Source organism: Nannochloropsis gaditana (assembly GCF_000240725.1).
Source record: "Nannochloropsis gaditana CCMP526 unplaced genomic scaffold scaffold113, whole genome shotgun sequence".
NCBI lineage: Eukaryota > Eustigmatophyceae > Eustigmatales > Monodopsidaceae > Microchloropsis > Microchloropsis gaditana.
In genome coordinates, this window is record NW_005803840.1 from 9752 (window position 1) to 33863 (window position 24112).

Genomic DNA, 24112 nt, shown 5'->3' on the forward strand with positions numbered 1-24112 from the left:
AGGCACCACGAGGTTGCATCGTCTTCATAATTTCACGTCATGTCCGTGCATCGGTTTATTTTCACAACTTTGTTATTTAAATTCTGGCTTTCCCCTCGCGCATTCTCCGCCCAACCCCATGCGCCGTGTGTCCCTCCCCAACTTCCCCTACGGAACCCCCCCGCCCTGACCGAGCCCAGTGCTTCCAAACAATTTTAATTGCTGTGCTTGGTCCTCCTCCGTCGCTGCCAGGAGGTACCCTTGCACCACCTGCATGATGCATAGCTCGGCAAATATGCTCTTCCCAGGAATTAGCACGGGAGATTTCGGGTTCCACTGATTCCCTACCGTGGGGATGGCCCGCGCGAGTGCTAGATCCACCAATTTCCGCATGCAGTCCAGGACATAATCCGGCGCACTTTCCGTCAAAGATCGCTGTTGCTCTTCGGGCAGACTCCGAATGAAGGTCAGGAGGTTGCCCTGCCGGCTCGCCTCTCGCGCCACCCTCGCTCGGTCTACCTCCTCTCTCAACGCCTCCACCTCCCGAACCAGGCTTCCGAGCAGCTCCTTCGCACCCATGGTCACGTTTCTTGCGCCTTCCATTCTACCCTCCTCTCCACTGCCCAAGACGTTCCTACGCCCTCCTGGCACGACGGTCAGCGTTCCCTCCAAGGACCCGACGGGGGGCTGGCGGGCCTTGTTTTTAATATTCAGACTGCTGGAGGCGGACAATACTTTGTCGGCATTTGCAAACATGTACCCCATCAACTGGAGTTTGAAAAAAAGATTTGCCAGCTGCCCTCCTTGGATCTGAAGGTGGGACTGGAAATCAGGCTCGCGAAGAAACATGCCTGGGGTGGGAAGGAGATGGGCGCAGACGGGTATTCGAGCGTGAGGCTTCCGCACAGACTCACATCTAGCGCGATGGAGGAAAGAAATTTGAAATAACGCGACCACGAGTCGCCGCCGGGGAGAGAATGGATAAGACTGAGGGAGTCCTCCCTTCACACACGATACACGTGACATGGGGTGGACAAGTGCTTACCAAGGAGCGTGGAAACTTGCTCATTGATTGCTTCTTGCACCCGCCTCGACGCCGAGTACTGGTGTTGCCCCTTGTAAAGGATCGCGATCTCCTCCGGGCTGCGCTGCCGCCATATTTCGAAGACAATGTTGTGTCGGGCCTTAGGTTGGCTCGAGTACGACACACGCCGACCGGCGAAGCCTTCGAAGCCGTCGAAAAAGCTGTTCTCATCACTCTGGGCTAGACTCTTCTCCGTAAGCTGTTTGACAGTGGTGCTCTCCATAGAGCCCGTGTCAGGAAAGGTAGGAGGGCTCCCGGAGGCTGTGGGGGAGATGGAATACGCGGATGCAAATCTTCCACTCTCCGTCTTTTCAAGCCCCGATTTTGTGCCTCTCGGCACCTCGGCATTTTTTCTGTTGCCATGCAGGAATTCATCTTCGTCGTCGTCGATCCCGTCAATTATGATGCTATCCTCGTCGGCACCAGAATCTCCGAGCAGGGCCTGCGAATCCATATCATCGTCGTCCTCCTCAACATCATTTTCAGAATCCTTCCCTGCTCCTTCATTTTTCATCTCTGCTTTGTCTCCCTTTCCTTCATGTGACGAAGCTGTGCCGTTGTTCCCTCCTAGGCCCCAGGCTTTCCACAGGTGCAATGTAGTCCGCGCAGCTCGGTGACGTGGCTACAGTGGACATGAGTAGATGTAGTAAAGTATTTAAAGAGTGCGATGGGGTCAGGATACGTCTAGCCGTGTAAATTGACCGGCATATGGCAAGCTATACATCAACGCGGCCACATACCTGGCTCAGCATAGCTGCAGGATCTTGGTAGTGAGAGCTGAAGCAGTTTCCATTGCCTCGCCTTCGGAAGGCTGAGGGCGCGATGACTGGTCGAGGCGATAGCCATCCGCGACAGGAGTACCAGGTGCAGCAGACCAGCAAAAGCAGTGTGGTTGAAGGTACTTGCATGCGTTAGCAGCCGTCTGGTCGATGCTAGGGGTAAAGACGTAGCGTAGTTAGTGGGAACCCTTGCCGGAACACACGGAAATAGAAGCACATTTCCGAAAAGAAGAAAACGATGTAAGACTCAATCCATGACATACAATGGTGCTCCTTCGCACAAACACAGCACGACAAGCGTGAACGAGGTTTTATCACGTAGCAGGCGTGACCACACCCCAAGTTATGGAAGGCTGGGGCAACGAGGTGGAGAAGGAGTAGGGCGTCGCCCCCCCGCAGAGTCACGACCAAAAAAAGTGCCACTTCAGTATGTCGCTTATTTTATCCCAAAAATCTTCGAAAAGGTACATCAGCTGCTGACGCGCAGTTGCTGCAGATGTCGAGGAAGTTCCTCTGTTGCCTTGAAACGCCGTGAGTTATTTTACTGTCCTGCTGGCGGATGAAAAATTCGAGGATTTTTTTTCATCGCCTGGACTGATATTGTGTTTGCCCAGGCTCTTTCTCTTTTAAATAGCTCAGCATATTACCTCTTATCATTGATGACCCGGTGCGTCCTTGCAGCTGGTTCTCTCGCAAGTTCTGTAAAATGTTGTTCGCCAACTTAATATCAAGTGTTTTTTTCTTTTCCACTTTCCTCTAATACGCACCCCGACGAAGGAAACAAGAAATAAAACCAAGCTCTGATTGAATCTTCATGTGGCACCATAAAAGGAAAAAGAAAAAGAAAAGGACTGAATCAAGTATGAACGGTGCTTCACTAATTTCCCATTTTACAGCAGTCATTCGGCTCAGATTATAGCTTTCGTGTATCGCTCTATTTAAACTGGACTTTTTCGAGACTTGCGCATTAGATATTTTCCCTTTTATTTCCGGGCCCCTTTCTACCAATATGTGACCACCACCCGCTACAAAACTGGAGACGAATCGGAAAATCACCTGTGCAGATGCCTTCAGAATCATCGTCCGCTCCTTTCACATTGACTGTTGACTAATTAAGCTGCATTTTATACGATTGGTCACTAGGAAATCCCGACCTCTTCCTATTATTTTAAAAGTACTTCCTACAGTATGACAGTCTCCCTCGGAACATTCTTCCTACGAAAATCTCGCTCTGCCAATCCATGACATGCTGCTTCTCCTACATTCTATCAAAAGGCGCCCCACGTTGCATCTCGTCGTCGTCGTCCTCCTCCTCCTCCTCTCCCGACCCGCAATCATCGGTGGAAAAAGAGTGGCTGCGGTCTCGGTGAAGCGCCAACGCCGCCAATGTGGCCGTCGCGTCGGTCACCCTCTCGCCAGGCGCCCCGTTGCTGTACGTCGACACGTTCGTGGCCGTGTTTGTCGTCGTAACGATCTTGGGAGGGGGGAGAACCCGGTCCAAGGGTTCGTGGGGCACGTTCAGGACCAGTCCGAGGCGAATCGCCTTCTCCACGTGCGCAGGTGCCACCCCCGCGGCTGTCGCGCTTTGCCGGCGATGCACAAATTTGTTTTTATATTTGGCTGATCGATTAATGACACGAATGGCATCATGGTCCACAAGAATGCACCCCGCCACCGCCCCGTTTCCTTGCCCATGGTCCTTGGAGGTGGAAAATACCGTGAAGACACGGGCCCCTTTGCTCAGACCCACACCCTCCGCATGAGCCTCGTGCGCCCGCACAATGTACGAAAATTCGTTGACGGCCAAGAAATTGTCTACGGCGCGGTTTCCGAAACAGACAGCCCCCCCTCCACGCAAACTTTCGCCGAATCCCAGCTCATTGAGTTCCCGCCCGTGCTCCATGTCCGAGAGGGCGGGGTCGGACCAGATGCAATCCGAAGAGAGCTGCTGAAGGACTCGCGACTCATACTCATAGACAGGGGAGATACCCGCCACCCGGGGGACCGCCAAGAGGTCTTCCACGCGGGAGGCCACTTCATGCATTTTGCTTGGGCGGGGCAGGCCCCCGTGCACGCAAAAAATGTCGTTGTCAATAACCCCAGCCAGGGGAAGCCGGTCAAAGACCTGGTTGACCGTCTCCCACACCTGTTCCCCCAGCTCCCGACCAAACCGAGCCCTGCATTGCCGGAGGAACGAACGGTCCCCGTAGTGATCTTCCCATCCGTTCACATCGCGGGTCTCATGATTTCCACGGAGCATGAAGAGCTTCGTGGGCGAAATTATTTTCAAGGCGAAGAGGTACGCCACGCATTCCAGGCCATTCATCCCTCTGTCCACATAGTCTCCCAAAAACAAAAAGCGCCCCGCGGTCAGCTGCGTCCCAAGCCGCCATAAATGATCTGCGAAGAAATTCAGGTCCTCCAAGTTCCCATGGATGTCCCCGAATACGTAGGACGGCGACTCCAAGAACAGGCAGCGATCCTCTGCCTCGAAAATGGGTTTCACACGTTCGCAAAGTTGGATAAGGTCTTGGGCGAAGCGGGAAGAATGGAGGTAGTCAATCTTGTCCAGAGGCTTGCGAAATACATCAATCATTTTGCTGGCCAATTCATCGGTGCTTTCTACCGGGAAAGCGCTCAATGCTTGCGCTGTGGCCACAGATGCTTGGCGGGCAACGCGAGCGCGTGATAGAACGCCATCTGCCTCTACCTGGTAGGATAAAGCGACTACTTTGCGGTTGCGAGGAGATCGGATGCCTTCTTGCGTCCGCATTTGAGACAAAGAGTCACGCAGAGATTGAATCTCGGCTTGCATGTCATTGATGACGTCGTCCTTGTCTTTTATTGACTCAGTAAGCTGCTTGACAAGAATTTCCATCTTGTAACTGTAGAATTAATATTTGATGAGGTCATTTTTATTCAGAGTAAATGCATAATGAGGGAGCAGTAGATAGTGAAAAGATCAAATACATAATGGAGCCATCGTAAACGCACACAGAATTTCAGCCGCGACAATATGTAGGAATATGTATTTAATGAGAACGGATACTTGAGAGGACACCACCTACTTGAAAAGATACTACCTCCGCACAAAAAATACCTTTGTAGGTCCTGCAAAGTGCTTCTGGGAGAGGTAGGTATGGCTTCGAGAGCTTTCCTAGCACGAGGGGAGCTGCTAAGAAACGACATTTATGCCTTCAATCTCTCGACGGCCACTTTCAGGCCAAACCCTCCTTCCTATGCCTGAAATTAAGTTGATCGAGGGGAAATTTTGAAGAAAAAAAAAAAGCATGGACGAGGGAAGTTAGACCGCGGCGTGTGTCACACCGTGTGTTGGTCTCCTTACAGGGAAGTGATCCTTTCTGCTACTCTTAAAACCAAAGTCACATATTGTGGTGTGATAGTCGATTACAGCAATATTTTGATCAGATAGCGCCATGGTTCTAGAGGTTTATGGGGACGCTTCGTGCTTATAAAAATTGCAACACCTCCATGAAGTTGCGTCGTCGCATGGGTTCCTCCAAGGACAATGACGAGAGAACGAGCACGAGCATGATCTAGTAGCAACGGTCAGGCGAAGTAAGGACTGCCAGAAATGACACTTTATCCTTTTCACGATTCAATTTGAGAGAATTCCTGTCTCGAAATTTCACATTTTAGCACACGCTGTATTGGCAGTCAATTGCGTATTGTTAGGCTCTCTCTCCCTTCTGCAAGCGCTCTAATTTCGACGCTTTTCAAAGTTCGAATCAACTGTTCGGGGAGTTTGAATTTTTGTTAACGGAAATTTAAAGTTATCCCACCCAGAGGGGGCTCAGCATCATTTCTTGAGGGACACATTTGTTGCTTTTATTTTTTACCGCATCAGTATGTGTCCAATGCTGCTAATGCTGTGAAATCAGATACATGACTCCCTTTCTTTGGATTAAAACATTTTGTTGGTCTCTACTAATTTTCTTCTTCTCCGTCCTCATTTTCGTCCTCAGAATCCGCTTTCAAGCGGATTAAGATGCGCTTCGCGTAGTCACGGACAAACTTTGCTGAATCCATCGGGGCCAGAGCTATGAATTCTCCTAGAGTCTCAGGTCGAGAATGAATTTCTAACGCATACAAGAGAGCACGCTCCGAAACGTACTTTACTCTTATGTCCATGTCTCTCACCCCTTCCAACAGTGGTGGAATGACTTTTACCAGGTGTGGCCGGAGGGCCGCAGGCTGCACTTTTGCAGTAGTCTTGATCAAGCCCGCTGCCGCCTTTCGTACTTCTGAAGACATGTCGAGGAGTGATGCTGAAATCTCGGGGACAATGCTCGTCACCGATGTGTTCACTGCCTCAGGCGTCTGGTGACTGTCGGCATATATTACAAGGCGGGCCAAGGCGCGCAATGCTGCGTCCCGCACAGGCCCTTGCTCTGATGGTGCCGCAGCGCCTTCTGTCCCTACATCATTTTTGAGAGTTTCCACCACATCGTCCAAATACGAAACAAGCTTGTTGTCTGGTAGACTAAACTTCAATGTTGCCCCCAGGGCAAGGGAGCGCCCTTCTGCCGACTTCCACTTGCCTCCTCCTTCTCTTGTTAATAAATCCTTCCTTATCACCCGATCCAACGTTTCGTCAGCAGGCAATAATGCCACAACTCGCCCTACAGCTCCGGCGGAGGCTTTTCGCAGGGGGCCTTGCTCGTGGTGGAGAAGGCCGGCAAGCTGGTCGATGGCCCGAGTCACGACAACCACAGACACCTTCTCCCCTGCCGCTCCCAGAACTTGACCCAATGCCTTGAGCATGGCAATTTGCACGTCCAACCCAGAGGGGGAAGACACTGCTCCGGTCACCAATTCTGTGACAAGGGGGTCTAGACGCGTGCTGAGGGGCACAAGGCGGCCCAGTCCCTTTCCGGCTCGATCGCGTACATTTTGGTGGATATCGCTCAAGGCCTTCGTAAAGGTAGTTTGTAGCTGCGGCGCCAGTCCCCGAAGCGCCGAGCCACCCTTTTCAAGCAACAGCGTCATGGTGTTGAGGATGGCGCATTTGATGCTGGGCGAAAACGTCTTATCGGAGGCAATTCGAATGAGCGGCCCCACTATCTTGGCGATGTAAGGCCGCAGTGACGTCGGCTCCATCAGCTCTAACAGCTCCCCCATCCATGACGCGGCAACTTCTTTCTGATTTGGCGTCCCCTGCAACAAGCCTTGAGTGTACACCGGCAGGAAGGGATCGAGGCCCCCCGGGACGTTCAACCCTGGCAAGGCAAAGGCTGCATCGCCCACCCCTCCCTTGCGACGCCTCGCATTGCTGACAACGGAAGCCACGACATTTCGCATGAAATCCAGGTGTCCCAAAGCTTCTTCGACGCCGAGACGATCCAACAAGGCCCGCAGAGCCTGGACTGTCGGCCTCCACACGCTCTCTTCAGTGTCGTTGAGCAAGGGCAACAGGAACTTGAGAAGGATCGGGGCTTGCGGTCGAAGGTCCGCCTGCGTGCCCTCTGCCAAGGCATTCACCGCCCATGTTCCCCTGCGGCGGGTGGCAGCGTCCGACGACTCCAGCAATTTGGTCAGGTCCACCACCAGGTGCTGGAGCCCATTACTTTCTACCGAGGTGACAATCGTGCGCGTGCAAGATTCCAGAGCTAGCAGGCGCATGGCCTCGTTCTCGCTCTTTTCCTCTTCTGCGACTTGCTCTATATCCAACATCTGTCCCACCAACAAGGGGAGCAAGACGGAGGCATGGTAGTGCAACGTGGAACCGGTTACCTCCGCCACGGCCTCCAGGGTGCGGGCGTGGCTGATGCTGACAGGAGGCTTGGTGAGCTTCGGCAAGAGATATCCCAAGACTTCGCGAGGACGTGCCCGAAGAAGCTCGCGTACACCCAAAAGGGCCCGACCTGGCACCACTTTGTCCTCTTCTTGCTCCTCTCCTCTCTCTCGGCTCTCTCTTTCCGAGGCCTCCGCCGATTTTTGCTCCTCATCTAAGCGCATCAGCATCGGCGGGACCACTTTGGCTACCGCATCACTGCCCAAAATACGGTGGAATGCCAGGAAGGCCTGTCCAGCCTCCTCTCGCACCGAGGCAGCGGGATCAGTAAGTGCATCAAGGATTGCTTCCACGAGTGTGGCCGCGAAGTCCTCTATCTGTTTCTTTTGCGCACAGTCCATGATCTCCGCCAGTCCCAAGCACACTCCTTGACGCATGTTCGTATCTCCCACCTCCAATTCATGCCGCAGATGGGGAACAATCTCGGGAAGAATCTGGTCACCCAGCTTCCGGACAATGTCTCCCAAAGCCCGTCCTCCCACGGTGCGCTTGTCCAGATTATTGCTGGCCAAGGCGCCGATCAAAATCTCGATGAGCACGGGCAATACCTCGCGCAAGACACGGGGGGTGTTGGTGACCACCGTCTTCCAGACTTGGAGGGCGGATTGCCGCACCACAGCGGACGTGTCGGAGCGGATGACGTACAGGGACGCGAGAATTTTCGCCCGCCGCTTGGGACCCAACACGGAATTGATCGCAATCTCCGCCCGGGATACTCCCCGACCAGCAACGTCGTCCTCGCCGGCATCGTCCATAGCCAAACCCACGGCCTTGGTCCCTCCGATGGTGTAGAGGAGGTCCCCCAGTAACTGCACGGAAGATTGACGGATGCGCCAGCTGTCGTCAAAGAGTCCCGCTTCCAAGGAGGGCAAGATTTCGTCGGCGTGGTGCTTCCCGTGGGTGGACACCAGCACCTGGCCTGCCCGCAAGGCAACCTCCCGCACCGATTCTGTCTCATCTGTGAGGCCCGCCAAAATCACCGGCAGTGTATTACTTATGTACGGCGTAAAGCCAGGCCCCAGAGCGGGGGGTAGGAAGGAAAGCAACCAGAGGATGCCCTCTCGCACTGAGAAGCGGGGATGACCTTTCAGGGCAAGGAGATCCGTCAGGACCGCCTTGACGCGGGCATCTCCTAGCGAGACGAGCACTTGAGCCAAGCCTTGTGCCCCGCCGGATCGCTCCACGGAGGACGCGTCTGTCTTGAGCAATTCCACCAGCCAGGGAACCAGGTCAAACAGGGACTCTTCCCCCATTCCCCGCATGAGGCTGCCCAGTGCGCGGGCTGTCGTTGCCCGGACGTCAGGGATCGGGTCCACCAAAGCACTTTTCAGTCCAGGAAGGAGGGCGGGCAGATACGGCACCAAATCTCGGGCATCGGATATCATGGAGCACATGTTCCCTGTGATAAGGGAGGCTTTCCGCTTAAGATCTGCGGCTCGGTCCTTGAGTCCACGCTGGACGATAGGAATGAGCAGGGCAAGGGAGGGTGCATCGACGGAATGCATGAACTCGCATGCCAACAACCCCTCCAACGCATCTTTCGTGTTCTTCGCCGGGTCGTACAAAGCAGACAGAAGGAGTGGAGAAAGCTTACGGATTTCCGGATTCCGGATCACTTTCCCGATGTCCCCTAGCGCGGCTTTTCCCGACTCCCTGACTTTCGGGTGGGTGTCGCCAAAGGCCTCAGTCATCCGCGGCACAATCTGTGGCAGGCAACTGGAAAGCTGTTTGGGTGCGCAGTATGCCATGGCGCCAAGGAGACTCAGTGCGGCAGCCTTACTTCTCCATGCAGAGTCATCGAGGGCCTTGAGAATGGTGGGAAGGACGAGTTTGACGCCGTGAGGTGAGAGATTTCCCATGATAGCTTTGGCGGCGAGGCTGGCCGCCTCTCGGACGTGGTCAGACGAATCCGAGAAGCAGCGGAGAAGAAGGGGAAGGATGACGATCACGTAGGGCTCGAAGAGGAGCTTGAGGCGAGTGCACAGACATTCGAAGCAGAACAAGGCACCTTGTTTCGCAGGCGGGGAAGGGGAAGCCGCGGCTTGTTCCAGGGCGGACATGATTCCGTGCTGTTTCAAAGAGGCGATGCCCAACCCCTTGACCAACGCCGAAATCCCGTACGCGGCCCCGCGTCGCGTTCCATAATCTTCTCCTTTCAGGGCATTGGCCAAGAGCTTGGCAGCATAGTCCCCGGCCTGGCTTTTGCAGGCAGGCATTAGAGGGACCATACAAAGGGCCACGGCCCGCTGCACAGGCCCCGAAGGGGTCGATAGGGCGTCGAGCAAGCGGTCCATGATCGATAAAATCTTCGGGTCCGAGGCATCCAAGTGCCTGGCCGTGGATCCCATTAACACCACGGTCCCTTCGCGTCGCCAATCGAAGGAGCTGAGATTCTCTCCAGGGGCTGCAGGTGCCTCAAGCACTCCCTCGAAGATAGGAAGCAGTGCAATAGCCTGCGTGGCCCCGTACGCGTCTATCAATGCCATTCCTGCACTGACCATGTATTGCCGCACAGTGTCGTGGGGGTCGACAGCTCCAATTCGCAGTAAGAAGGTAAAAACAGCTTGCAGGTGCTTGTCTAGACCTTCAGAAGGCAGAGCCGACTTTTTGCCTACTTCCTGTAAGGCCAAGGCCACCCCCTCGCGCGCCCCTGCTTTCTCTTGTTCTTTCGCCGCCTTTTCTTCCGCCGAAGCCTCCTCTTCCCCGAGAGGCATGAGCAGGTAGGCCTCCCCGCGTGGTCGCTCTTCGTTTTCTGGGGCGGGGAGGTTGGCCTGGCAGAGGTCCATCAAGCGATTCAGTGTCGCAGTTGCTGTCTCGGGTATTGTCACCATGGCTGCTGCAAGAGCTCGGCCTACCGCTGCTCTGACACGTGCGGAATTGTGGCCCAGGAGGACGAGCAAGGGAGCGGAGTACAATCCGGATAAAGCCGCCCCTCGTGCTTTCCACACCCTCTCGCCCGCCTCCGCCACCTCTGCGTCTTCGTCGTGCAAGGTCAACCAGAGACGAGACTCCAGCAAAGGATTGCCTGTCAGGGAGGCTTTCCCCGCCCCGGTCTTTTCCCCTGCCATGGCCTCAACCGCCTCCAACACTGCCAGCCGGACCGATGCCTCGGGGGAAAGCAACCCCTCGTTGCCAAGCACCGGCGCCCACTCCCCTACGGAGACGGACGGACCCATCATAAGCGCGATCAGAATCCCACCAGGAGCAGGCTCGGAGCGCGGATGTGCCCTCAAAACATACAGTGTCGTCTCCATCATCGCCTTTCGGAAAGGTCTCAGAGTCTCCCTTTCGCTAGGCCCCACATCCAGAAGGGGTATATCAGACAATTGGCTAAAATCGGCGTGCGCCGCTAGGATGGACAAAGCCTCTTCATACGACTCCCCCATATTCAAGCCGGGACAGACGTCTGTGAGCACCGCGCGGAGGACCGAGAAGAGGAAACAAAAAAGGGGGGCGCTTAAACGCTCCTTGTAGACGTGGGAGGAGAAAGCAGACAGGTAGTTGATGACGCGGGCAAGGACGTCCGCGAGCCTGCGAAATGCTTTGGGATGCTCGTCCCCCATGACTGCCACAAGCCGGACGGCCGCGGCCAAATCCCAAGCAATCGGCTGAATGTTCCTTTCCACCGTGGATGCCAACGCTCGCAGCGTATGGAAGGCCTCGTCGTGCAGAAGCCGCGTCCGCAGCAAGGGGAGCAGCGCCGGAAGGGCGTCAGGTGTCGCCATATGGGCAATGGCCGGCTCGTGCTTCGCCAGAGCCACAATTGCATCGAAGACTACCACAGCTTCTTGCCGGAGTGCTCCCACCCGGGCACGGATCGCTGCTTCTTCTTCCAATACCCGCCTTTCTTCTGGGGTCGGCCCACCTTGGCCCCCGCCCTGTTTTTCTTTCTCCTCCGCCTTCTTCCTCTTAAACTCTTCCTCCCACTTCTCCTCCTCGGCGTCGTATACATTACCTCGTCGCCCGGTTCGCATCCTGCGCATCTGCCCTTCCCGTTCCTGTCCTTTTCCCCCAGCGGCAGCGCCCAGTTTTTGGGTTTGATAGACGGACGACGGAGAATGAAAGTACACAGCCACATCCACAGCATTTAAATCCACGAGCTCGGGTCGCTGTAACTGCGTGAGTAACGCAGGAATGACTCCCTCGAATAAAATTTCTCGTCCGGGGTGCCCGAATGTGCTTGTCAAGGCGCACATGCACCGTTGTCCCGCTGTACGATGGGTCCGAGGTCCCCCCTGGCTTAAGACAGCTTGAATGACCTCGTCCGAGAGGTCTATGGAGATGTCGTCAAAAGCCGCTTCGACTGCCTCCTGTCCGTGCAAGCCACCGCCCCGCATTAGACGGGCCCATAAGGCACTGGCTTGCCGGGAAGAATCGGAGACGAGAGGATGATACGCCAAAAGGAAAGCCATTGGTAGGGACGCTAAGCTCCCCGCGTCAGCAACTTCCTTCTCCTCGCCTGGCGTCGCCCCCTTCAACATACACTCTACAGATGGGGCGGGAAACAGGACAGTCAAGGCCTCTGCAAATCGCTGCGGGCACGGCCAGGCACGCTGCTGGGCCCTCCTTCCCTTGCCCGCCAGAGATGAGGAGGTCGACTCCGATTCCTCGCTCCCATTGACAGGCTCCTGACTGGCAACTTCCATCCTAGAGGCCACCTGGTGCACCTTCACCCACATCGATTTTAGAAGGACCATCCGCGTCGTATCGGGGTCCTCTGCGAGGAAGAATTTTAACACAGCCTCTGCCTCTCTTCGCACGTCGGCGTGCACATGCAAAAGCAATTCCACGAACGCCATGCCCGCAGCGTTCACGTTCTTGACACCCAAGCTTTCGTCCGCGTCGGAATCGGGGAAAGCCCCAATCACAGCCTGCACACCGACGGACCGGGTGGCCGTCAACAATAGGCGTGCCAACGATATCGCCGCGGGAGCAGAGGCGCGGGCATAGGCCTCTATTTGCGACGGCGCAAACAACCAGGAATCTCTTTCTGTCAGCATCTTCATGTACTGCCCTTCTTTGCCACCTTCAAGCCCGTCCATTTCCACCAAACAGTGCAAGGCCACCATCCCTTCCAAATTGCCCACCTGGACCGCTTTCTTTGCCCCCTCCTTCACCACCCGAGCGAGGGCCTCCTCCAAGCTTCCCTGCATCGGCGCCTTCAACGTCGGCGACAGGAGCAAGGACTCCTGGACGGCCAGCAAAAGCAGCAGCAGACCCTCCTTCTCCTTCCCGTTGCCCCCCACGCCTCCCTCCAACCCCTTCTCTAGCGTCTCCCACACCCCAGGGGCCGGGGATGTTCCCTCCTCCACCCATCCGAGCCAGTCCCCTAGGCCCACCGCAATCTCTGCCCGCGTCCCTTCGTGCGACTCCTTCCCGTACGCCTTCACCAGGCCTTCCAACGCAGCGATGGTCGCTGGGGCCAATGCCGCCCGCGGCAATCTCCGTGCTCCCCGGGCCAAGCTCCGCAACGCGGTGACACAAGCGTGCCGTTGGAACCACTGCGCCAATACCCCTCCCTTCCCTGCCAACACGTCCATAACGCCCCCGACCGTCCGAGAAAAAGCAGCAGCATCGCCCACCTTCCGCGCAAGCGTGTCCACGAGCTTCATCGCCTGCGTGCGCGGCTCTTCTTCCATGCTCTTCAACATGCGTAACGCAGGCGGGAGGAACAAACTGTCCACGTAAGGACTCAAGTCCAACTCGAGTTGCGCTGCAAGGGACGCCACGGCCGCCAGCACACCGGCCGGCGATTTCTTCAAAGCCCTCTCCACGGCGGGACCCAGGGGGTCTGCCAGATCCTCGGGCGTGACCGTGGCCAGAAGGCCGTCGAAACTCGCCAGCACGGAGGGGGACGGCCGGTTTTTGCTGTTGATCGCCTCCCGGAGATAGACCTCCAAAAAATCTCTCTTGGCCTCCGCGAGGGCGGGCGCGGGGAGCTGGGTCCGGTAGAAATCCACCAATGCGGAAAGAAGCCAAAGAGACGAGGAGGAAAAGGCGGGGTTCGTGGCCCGAGTCTTGTACACCTTGGGGAGCAAGCGAGGGTAGTGACGCAGCAGGCGCGCGAACTCGGTTACCCCACCCTTAGACATTCCAAGATTAGGAGGGACTCTGTCAGGCGACATGAAGCCTTCCAAGAGAATGGATTGCGCGGTGATAGCTTTAATAACCACCTCGGATGCGAGCAGGGAGTCTACCGTGGGATAAGGGGGAGGGGCCGACGCGTCGGAACCTGTCAGCTTGCGGTCTTCCAAAGCCTGCCGACGTCGTTTGCCTTCCTTAATCCATCGCTTCCGCTTGCTGGCGTCCCGTAGCTCGTGTTCCAACAACTGCCCCCACAAGCGCAGGGCCGCCAGCCGGGTCTCTGTGAACGTGCAGCGACTTTGTGCATTCGTCAACACCGTGGCCATCACTTCCGGAAGCCATTGCCAGCGAGTCGAGGCCCGCTCCAGACCCGCGTGCAACACTTCCCGAACGGCATGACCGATGGTTTTGTAGTCGTTGCAAGTACTGCCCAGGGCCAGTTCTGCGAGAAGAAGGCATAAGCTTCGTGTCACAGGGCGTGAGAAAGCTGCCATGGCGTCATCTCCCTCAGGGATGGCGTCGCGGACCAGGGGCAACAGCGTTTTCTGTACAGGTGCACAAAATGGGGTTCAGAATGTATCCTAATTTTAAGATTCAGGAGATGTGTCACATAGAGAACAAATTCATCCTGGAAGGGCGAAAAATTGGGGCCTTGGAAAACCACGCTATGTCTTGGAGGAGGCTAACACCACGAGCCTCATCGAGTCTTACACTCGGCGCACGACATACCCGGATTACACGCAGAAGTTCGCCCTTAGAGGATGCAGCATACGCCAAGCGGCGAGTCAAGATAAGTTCTTCTTCCATGTCACTGTTGGCATTGGGCCCACCATCACCGTTCTCGATTGCTGCGGTCCGGTCCTGCAAAGCCATTGGTCCTCCCGGCGTCCGGAGTAGCCGCTTTTACGGATTACCTACGGATGCAGTGCAAGGCACAATGAAATAACGTGTGTCAACCCTGATGTGATCGCGTTATCACCCACAAAACATGCACTGTCTCTTGCTCGTGGTACGTAAAGACGCACAGTCGCAGGCAATGGAAAAACGTCGCATACGATACTCTCTGGTTGCGGAACTCGCCAAATTCTTGCCGTGCAGGCGTGCGCTTGCTCTCTTGTTTTTTTCCCCAGCCGCCCACCCTGTTTCACATGTACATCCCGCCCGGCTGCTTGTTTCCCCTGTGCATGTTTTGAAAGATAGACCGCGGATTTGATCTTTGTTTCTTGTTCTCGAATGTATAGTACAGGCGGCCAGTCTTCGAGCTGTCGGGTGCTTGCCCTCTCCTGGTGGTTGCTTCATTCAAGCCGAGCAACTCTCGAACCTATTGCACGACCTGCACGAGTTCGATCTCAAACATGAGCTCCTACCTGACTTCTCTCTTATCCAGTGCGTTCGGGTCAGGCGCCGCCTTCGACTCCTCCGATGAAAGTGACGGTGAAAATTGCAACCCTACAACGACGCAATGCCCCACCAAGGTCAACGTGAGCGAACCCCCTCAGAGCGGCGTCGTGAAAAGGTCTGCCGCGGACAGCGCCTGCAGCAGTGTGCATTGGCTTAGCGTAGAGACTGATGAGAAAGAAGCACGTGTCGTGTGCGACCAGCGGGCAGCAAAAGAAGTATTGAGCAAATGCAGCGACACCACGCCTTTGAACCTCATCTCGATTTTTGGTGCGGCGCGTCAAGGCAAGTCATTCCTGATGAACATGCTAGCGGGAGAAGACCGTTTGTTCAAGATTTCATCATCTCAGGATCCATGCACCCAAGGTGTGGATATTTCCCGCAAAGTCGTATCGTGGGGTGCTTTTCATCGGCGGGATGGCATCGCCTTAAAGGAGAAACCCGACCGTCGCTCACTGGCCAACGCCACGTCAGAGACGGCACCCAAGATTGCTTTCGTGGACGTGGAGGGACAAGGAGACAGGGATTTGACGTATGACGCGAACTTGGTGTGCCCGGTGGTGTTGACAAGCCGTTGCGTCCTCTTCAATTGGAAAGACTCGCTGCAAAGGGACCGCGTCTTGAACCTCCTGGCCGTCATGCAACGAGCCGCATACAACGTGGCGACGGAGGAGGAAGGAGGGTATGGCGGGCCTGGAGGCATACCGCAGAGCAAGATTTTCGGGCACCTGCACATCGTCTTCCGGGACTGGTCCTACCAAGGGACGCGGGAGAGCGTGTACAGCACCCTCTTCACGCCGGAGCGTTCTTTGGCCGCTGACGCCGTGGCCCGGAATCAGATCCGATCCGTCTTGGAGGGGGCCTTTGAGTCCATCACCATCTGGCTTCTGCCGCCGCCCGTGGACCGGACCACCGATTTGCACAAGGAATTGCGGGAAAGCGACCTGAGCGACGGAATCAAGGCGCAAGTTCAGGCCCTCCGCCACGTTTTGGCGGAGCAGGTGAAAACGCCGCAGCATTTTTGCGGCAAAATCCTCACAGGCCCCAAGATTGCCGCCCTGGTGCCTTCCTTGGTGCAGACGTTGAACGCGGGGGAGCAGGTGTTGCCACGGTCGGCCTACGCGAATTTGATCGTGTCGGAGATATCCCGTGTTCAAATCTCCTACTTGAAGAAGCTCCAAAAGGTGCTGGCGTCTGTCAAAGAGAAGGCCACATCCACGCCCGTCACGACATTGGAGCTCCAGGGCCGTGTGGACCGGGAAATCCATGTTTTGCAGCGGGCATTCGACCGCTGGCTGCACTCCTTGGGTGCCTCTTCCATCACCGCCGATGCCGCCGAGAAATTCCACCAGCACTGCCAGAAAGGGGCAGAGGAGGTTTTGGCCTTGAATCAGGAGCACCTTTTGGCAGCGCATGTGCACGCGGCGGGGAAGAGGGCGATGCACGACTTCGACGAAGCCTTTACCGCGTCGATCCTGGCTCGACTCCCCATGGCGCCCGAGAGGGTGGTGGCTCGGCACGGGGAGGCGCTGAGAGAGGCGGAGGAGCGGGTGCTGGCGGTGGTCAAGGGCGAAACGACGACCCACGCCCTGCCCGTCCCGGACGTCTTGTCCTCCTTGCAGAACCACGCGGCCTTGGCCCTGAGCCAAGTAGAGGCTCGGAACCAAGAGGCCTTGGGGCAGGTGCGGGAGCAAGAGCAGGCGGCGTTCGAAGAGGCCAAGACCGGTTTTCAGAACGTGTTTTTCCTCGCCCTCAAGAAATTGAACGCTCGTGGGTACCCCATTGAAGAAGCGGAGTTCACCGAGGCGTACGCGGCTGCCCTTACCACCGCGACAGAGTCGCTGCGACAAAGCATGCACCCGGAACTTTCCTCCCCCACGCGGTATAAAGAATTGGAGGGCTTTTTGAAAAGCGCATGCGAGGCCGTCAAGGGGGAGCAAGGAGCCATGTACCAATTGGGAACCACCAAAGGACTCCTGGAAAGGGCCAGGGCGGAGGCAGAGTCGGAAATTGGTCGGCTGAAAGAAATGGCGCGAAAAGAACGGGAAAGGCTGCAGGGGGAGCTGGAGGACGCACAGGCTGAAGTCGGGCGCCTGCGGGGGGAGAAAGAAACGGCAGGAAGGGCACAGGCGGTCGCAGTCCAGGATTTGAAAGAGCAGGGCAGGCGGGCAGCGGCCGAGGGGGAGAAGTGGGAGGCAAGAGTCAGGGTCCTGGAGAAGGCCTTGGCGGAGGAGAGGGAAGGCTGGGGCCGGGCCCGAGCGACCCTGGAGGAGGAGCGGGCAGCTCTGGCGAAGCAAGTGGAGATGCTGCAGGCACAGGCGTCGCAGGCGCTCAGGAAGCGCAAGGCGGTCGAGGAAGAGGCAGAACGAATCGTCAAGGCCCGCCACGCCAGGCCGGCCTCCCTGGTAACGACGGAGGCAAGCGGGGGGGCAGAGGGGGCAACGGGCGAGAAGGAGGAGGACGAGGCTGAGGACAAGGTTCGGACGGGCATGGAAGTGGAGGAAGAGGACACGCCCGTGGTAAGGGAAGGCGTGACAGTGCGTGCAGGTGGGAAGCAAAAAGGTAAGGCTGCCGGGGCCCCGGGGGGGGGCGCGACGAAACGAGGCAAAGGCCGTGCGGTCGGTCAAACAAGCCCCGAAGCCCAGCGTCAAGTGCTGGAACGAGCACGGGAGGAGGAACGAAAACGGATAGAAGAGAGCACGGCCAAACGCGTGACCCGCGCCCGTCGATAGAGTCGACGGAAGAGCGTGGGGGGGGGGAGGGGGAGGGGGGGGGATCATCAGTGCAAAAGCTGGGCAAGGCGAATGAATAGAAAATACATACTGTCTACTGTGTGAGGGCACCTGTGTGTGCTCGGAGATGGCTCAAGCAGGGAGTCACGATGGTCGAAAGCAGGAAAAAACGCACGACACGGACGCATGCGAAAAGAGGGTTCCGCGCAGAGGCACGGAGTAACGAAAAGAAAGCGCGTCCATCACATGCACGTACTTCGTTGTTGGGTTCTTTCTCTCATCCCGCTCAACCACCTGGCACTCGCGTCTAACATGGCCCAATTCCTATCACATGTCAACCCATTCACGCCAGAGACCAAGCCTATTTCCGTTCAGGGGGTTCGTAGGGCTGCGCGGCGAGGTAAAGGGAGAAAACGATGGCCAAAGAGATCGACATTCCGACAGCCGTGGGGATGAAAAACTGTAGCCACGGGGTGTTGCCAATGCTGGCCGCAATTTCGTCCACGGTGGAAAAATAATCCGCGATGAGGGTCGTGGAGGAAGGGGGAGATGCGACAGAGGAAGCAGCCGTGCTAAACCAGTCGCTTTCAAAGGCTTGTAAGGGCCCACAAGAGGCAGCGGGGGTAGATCTTCTTGCGATAGGCAGGCCTGTACAGGAGGGAAGGGGAGGGGGTGTTGGCAAGCAAATATCAGGGGCATGTCCGAGATATGCAATTCAAGGGTAGCAGGAAAGAGAAAGGGAGAGACGGTACGATAGCTTATTTCTCCGCCTGATTGCTTGGTTGACGCTCCAATATAGCCACCCAAACGCTAGGAAAAATAATCAGGAAGTTCATGAACTTACGAAACTAATTCTCTTCCCCCCTGCTCTCGATCTTTTCATCCCGTCCTCTTTGGGAAGATGTCAGCTATTTTCTCCCATTACCCGACGTACCTTGTGTCTTTGGGGCCAGAAATGCTTGCGCTACAAATGTCGTGAGTACGAATGCTAGTGCTAATGCTGTGTGCGAGGATCGTCGCGCTGCTCCGGCCATCATGTTTGTGCACACAGACGGACGGTGGAAATCAGGTGGGGAGGGGGCGTACAAGGACGTACCGAGGCAACTTTATCAACCACCTGAAAAAACAAGGGAAGGTACGAAGTCAGCACAATCCGCACACCTCTCTGTATCACAGAGATAGTGAGTGACGGGATCAGACCGAGAATGGAGGATTGTCCTCCCAGTTAACGCGTGGATCTTGCTTTGTTTTTGCTGCCCCCCAGGCGACAGGACGCAGTGTGAGCTCCATCGATGTTCCAACACGATCTGCAGGAGCCCCTTTTTCTCGAATGGTATGGGACCAGGGCGGCACTCTTACGTTCCTCGACTCACAACTTGATACTTCCAGACAGGTGCGGTGCTTGAGCTGACCCTCGGGAAATTTACGAGCATGGCAACCAGGTATGCAGTGCGTGCGAGGCACCTTTCTTAACCTCCTCTCTCGTGTAATGCGGAGTCTAATCCATCGTCAACATTCCCTATACTCCCTCAGCTCGTCCCACACATCACAAGATAATAATGAAGACGACCAAGATAAAGCTAGTCAGGGTCAAGCGGCTTTACATGCTCGGACGTTTCTGACGCAGCTAGTGGACGCGGCGGCTAGCGACGATGCTGCGAAGCTGGATTCCTTACTTCAGGAAGAAAAGGACCGGCATCCCGACTTAGAGGACGACTCCGCTGCTATTTTGCGGCAATACAAGGATGGAAATGGTCGCACAGCGCTGCATTTTGCTTGTCATGCGGGTCAAGTGGAGATGGTTCGACATATTTTGGACCTGGCGCCTGAGGGTGTAAGCTGGGAAGACGATAAGGGTGACACACCTTTGATTCTAGCCGCCGCTGGCGGTGGCGATGGAAATACAAGTCGAGTAAGTCGCAAAGATTTGCTTGAGGTCTTGCTGGATAGGGGAGCAGACCCCAATCATGGCCCCGTGAAGGATGATGAACACGACGGTGCACGTGCCTTGCACCATGTTGCCGGGCACGACGACGTGGAGGCCGTTCGCACTTTGCTTCGGCATGGCAGCGATGTCAACGCCGCTGCAGGCACCGGCACACCGTTGCACTGGGCGAGTGCAGAAGGTGCGAAAGCGTCCTTGGAAGCCCTGATCGAGACGGGAGGCGATGTGGACGCAGTGAACGATCAGGGACTGTCTCCCATCATCCTCGCAGCCGCTCACGGCTGCGGCGGTTGCGTTGCGCTGCTTGCCAAGGGTGGTGCCGATGTCGGATTTATTTTGTCGGGTGCGGGGTTGACGGCGCTGCACATGATGGCAGAGTATGGATCCTTGGATGGCGTTCAGGCGATATTAGCCACGGGGGCACCCGGGGTGGCCTGTGCAGTGCAGGAGAGTGAAAATGGCAAGCCGATCCATCTAGCTGCATGGGCCGCACACAAAGACGTGGTGGAGACCTTGCTCCCCTATTCGGACGTCAAGGAGACGGTTGAGGAACTCATGAGCTGGGGGCGGGCGAGGGCAGCGGCCTACGAAGAGGAGAAAGGTAGGTCTTCCGATCACACCATGCTACAACCCGAACAAGATTCCAGACACAGCAGTGGAGTGCACTTACCCCCCCCCGCAGCCTCGGCGGCGGACGTGGAAACGGCGTTGCGACTGAAAGAGACGGCGAACCGTCATTACGTTGCTGGCGAGTACGGTCAAGCCCTTCCCTTGTATGACGAATCCATCGGGCTGAACGGGCGGGACTCTGCCTTGTGGAGCAACCGTTCTGGGTGCCTGTTGAAGCTGGGACGTCCTGAAGACGCATTGAGGGACGCAGAAACGGCCCGGGCACTGAAGCCCGGCTGGCCAAAAGCCTGTTTTCGCATGGCGGAGGCACGCTTAGCACTGAAGAGGTACGAAGATGCGGCCTTGGCAGCCTATGAAGGTATCCAGCTGGACTCGGGGAACCAGGCGCTGCACAACATACTGAAAACCGCGATAGAGCTCGGAAGGGCGGAGCACCAGAAGAAAGTCAAAGAACGGGAAGGGAGATAATGGAACTTGGAAAGCGGGGGATAAAACATCGAACACTCAAAACATTGTAACAAGCAGAATATCAGTACATACAAAATACAGCGTTACTTTCTCTTGGCCTCCAACTGTAGTTCCCCGTCATGCACACCTCCCCTTCCGTCCCTCTTCCCTCCCCTCGTCGCCCGTTCATCTCTCAGTCCACACGCAGGTACTGGATGGTGATGTGCGCGCCCTGGGTGAAATTGGTCCAGCCAGGATACTGAGCATGTAAATGCAACGCCAAGGCACGCCCTGGCCGCAAGGCCGATATCAAATCGCCCCCATCCGACTGTACTCCTTCCTCTTTGGATTCTTCGTCGACCTGCCCCTTGCCCCTCGGCGAGGCCAGGGGCCCGACGAAGGTCTTCTCATGCGTCTGCCATATCTTCACGGCGTGCAAATTCCGATACACCTCCGTACCCACCACCACGCGTGGGATCCCCTGCTCTGTGGTGCTCGTCGGGGAGCTCGACTCCACCACCAAAGCTTCCCCCCATGTGTAACTGCCAATGTACGTGCCACGTAGGTGCGGATGCTCACTGCTCCATCCTTGATCATGGGACGTTACCGATATACGGGCACCCACAACCTGATGCCCGTGGAGATTCGTCGGGATAGGGTGTGTCAGGTACGCGAAATTTCCGTTTGAGATCCGGACGGGTTCTTCTTTGCTCAGCGTCATTTCTTTGTACGAGCCAGCGAAATGCAAGATGAGGGGAAGTACCTCACACGGCACAGGCGCCCGGTGAGAGGATTTGTCGCCATTGGACAGAGCATCCCACAAAGCGTCAATGTAGCCCCGGCGTTTCAAAGCTTCGGAGACTGCTGTTTGAAATGCCCACGGGTTGTGCCGCGACAGCCGCATAGGTCGACGGCCATGGGACGAGTGAAGATGCCCTCCACGGTATGCAGGGCCGGAATTATTAGACGATGATAAAGCAGGGCGTGAGGATTGCGGGCGTGAGGAATTTGCTTGGACGCTGGAGCTGATATAGGCACCCATGTGTACGAACACGGCTGCTTGGTGAGACCTGTGAAGCCACTACTGAGGCGGATAGAACAATGCATGAGTGAAGTTGCCTATACAGGAAGAATTTGCGAACGAGATCCGTACAGAACATACGTCCGTCCCCGGTGTGACCATGGTGGTGTCTATTTAGCTGTGCAACGACTAAAAAGTAAGGCTGTTCACATCCTGTTTGCGGGCAAGATGACATGTCCCTGATTTACAATGGCCGGCACGGAATTTTAAATCGCGGCCTTGAACGTCACATATCCTCGATGTCATAGGTTGGTGAATATGACCAGCCATGTTCACCAAATCTGCACATCAAATGAAGCACACTGAAGCGTTTGTTGCCGGGTGCCGTTGGGGGCTGAGCAGGAATTTGATTTGTGCGTCCGTCTGGCTCGACACTTTGCTAAAGGGGGTGAGGAGGTTATCAACGTCTCTTATCTTCATTCTCGACTGAGGCCAAGCTACGTGGGTGCGGGGCGTGATGGCAAGACACGGAGGGGAGAATACTACAATATGTTTTTCATGTAGAGGGATGAGGTACATTTTGTGGCGATGTCTCGGCGACTCCCGTCAGGTTGCCTGCCTCTTGCTCTCTTATACCCCCTTCCACCTCCTTACGGCAGTACAGGACATGGCATCGTTAAAGGACCCGAAGGCAACCTTACATCACTGGTGAGTAATACGATGCGCTGCAGTGTTTGTAAAATTGCATCTTGTAGATTAAATGGGGTGGTTTTGCCAATGCCACCATTGATTCTTACTCGAGAATTTTTGTATTAATAGTCGAATAAGTCTCCACTTAACTAGCTCTAGTAAGGCCCAGCTAATACAAGATGTCTTGGAAGTCGATGAGGAGCTGCAACCAGACAAAGTTTGTAAATCATTCGCTGTGGAGGGGTCAGCGCTGAATGTGCATCTGGTGTCATGTGACCTGAAAGTCCTAAGGGTTGCTGTGTCCTCTTTCTACGACATGCTTACGGTGGCTCTTAAAACTCTGCTGCAGTTCGACAACGAAAATGGACTTTGACAGGACTTGAGGTTCACCTCGTAACTACTTTGCTAAACAGGTTGGGATTCGTGGAAAACCTCCGGGGAAGGCGATGTATGTATTGGTGGAAAATCTTTCCCACGTGAAGGGCCTCGTCCGTACCTTACACGGAATTTTGAAGCATGGAAGAACCTTCAAATTAAGCGTTAAAGAACATTCTGATCTGACTGATGGACGCTGAGTGAGTTGCTCGGATTCAATGCTTGTTCGTTCTCAAAGATCATGGGGTCTTCCTTTGATCTGTAACACGATGACGGACCTCCCATGCCGGACACCAAATTTCTTGGTGGCGAACACAACTGTTTTACTTTCTCTTTCCAATTCATTTCTCCTTTAAATGCTTTATTTCAAATACCCTTGTTGCTCCCCGCCTTTACCCATACTTGCCCCGGTTGTGTGTACTTTGGGGCTTTCTTTTGTACAGTGGCGCCTTGACGCTCCTCCCCCGCCGGACCTTACGGACTCAGTGACGACAACGTTCGTTCGGCTTTAAATCTCAGCATTAGTATCAAGGGTAAAAACTAGCAATGATTTTCCCTACAGTGCTTGTACCCGCGCCCATGCCATCCACGGAAAAAACTCGGCATTTTGGTTCTATCAGCCATGCCCTTCCTCAGGCCATCTCAGTCCCCCTGACGGCTGTTTTTACAATCCCACCGCCCGCGAAAGGCCTTCCCTGGCCTCCTCCCGAGGACAAAAATCCCGGGGCCCGCCCTCCGTTCCCAGCCCTTCCCCCACGCGCCGCATCCAAGTCTTTCACCTCGGTGTACTCGCTCCGATTTGGTGGTTTGTTCCCCGTGGACGCCATCGACAGATACGAGGCCCCTGAGCCCGACCCCCCTCCCCCCCCTGCCGCACTCCTCAGACTGCTTCCAGCTCCTATGCCTTGTGGGTGCGAGACAGGATGGGCCGGGGGCACGTGGTGGTGGTGCGCCGTCCTCCGCGACTGGAGGGTGTACAGCATCAAGAAGAGGATCATCAGCTCCAAGCTGTGCTTGATCAGCACGTACACGTCCCAAAAGTGGTTCCGGGGGGTGGCCAGGGAGCTCAGGGGCTTGTGGGCGCGCCACAAGGCAATGAAGGTGGCGGCCAGAAAAAGCTCGACCATCGCCCG

The 24112-nt window shown here is 55.9% G+C and overlaps 1 protein-coding gene across 1 annotated transcript; it reads left to right on the top strand.

Annotated features, from left to right (window-relative positions):
- Positions 1-22574: 22574 nt before the first annotated feature.
- Positions 22575-23169, top strand: NGA_2086400 (uncharacterized protein; the record flags this gene model as incomplete). Its single annotated transcript, XM_005855750.1, has 2 exons — positions 22575-22622; positions 22734-23169. Coding segments are annotated over 2 exons (292 nt in total), but the record flags the coding sequence as incomplete, so codon positions are not given.
- Positions 23170-24112: the final 943 nt, after the last annotated feature.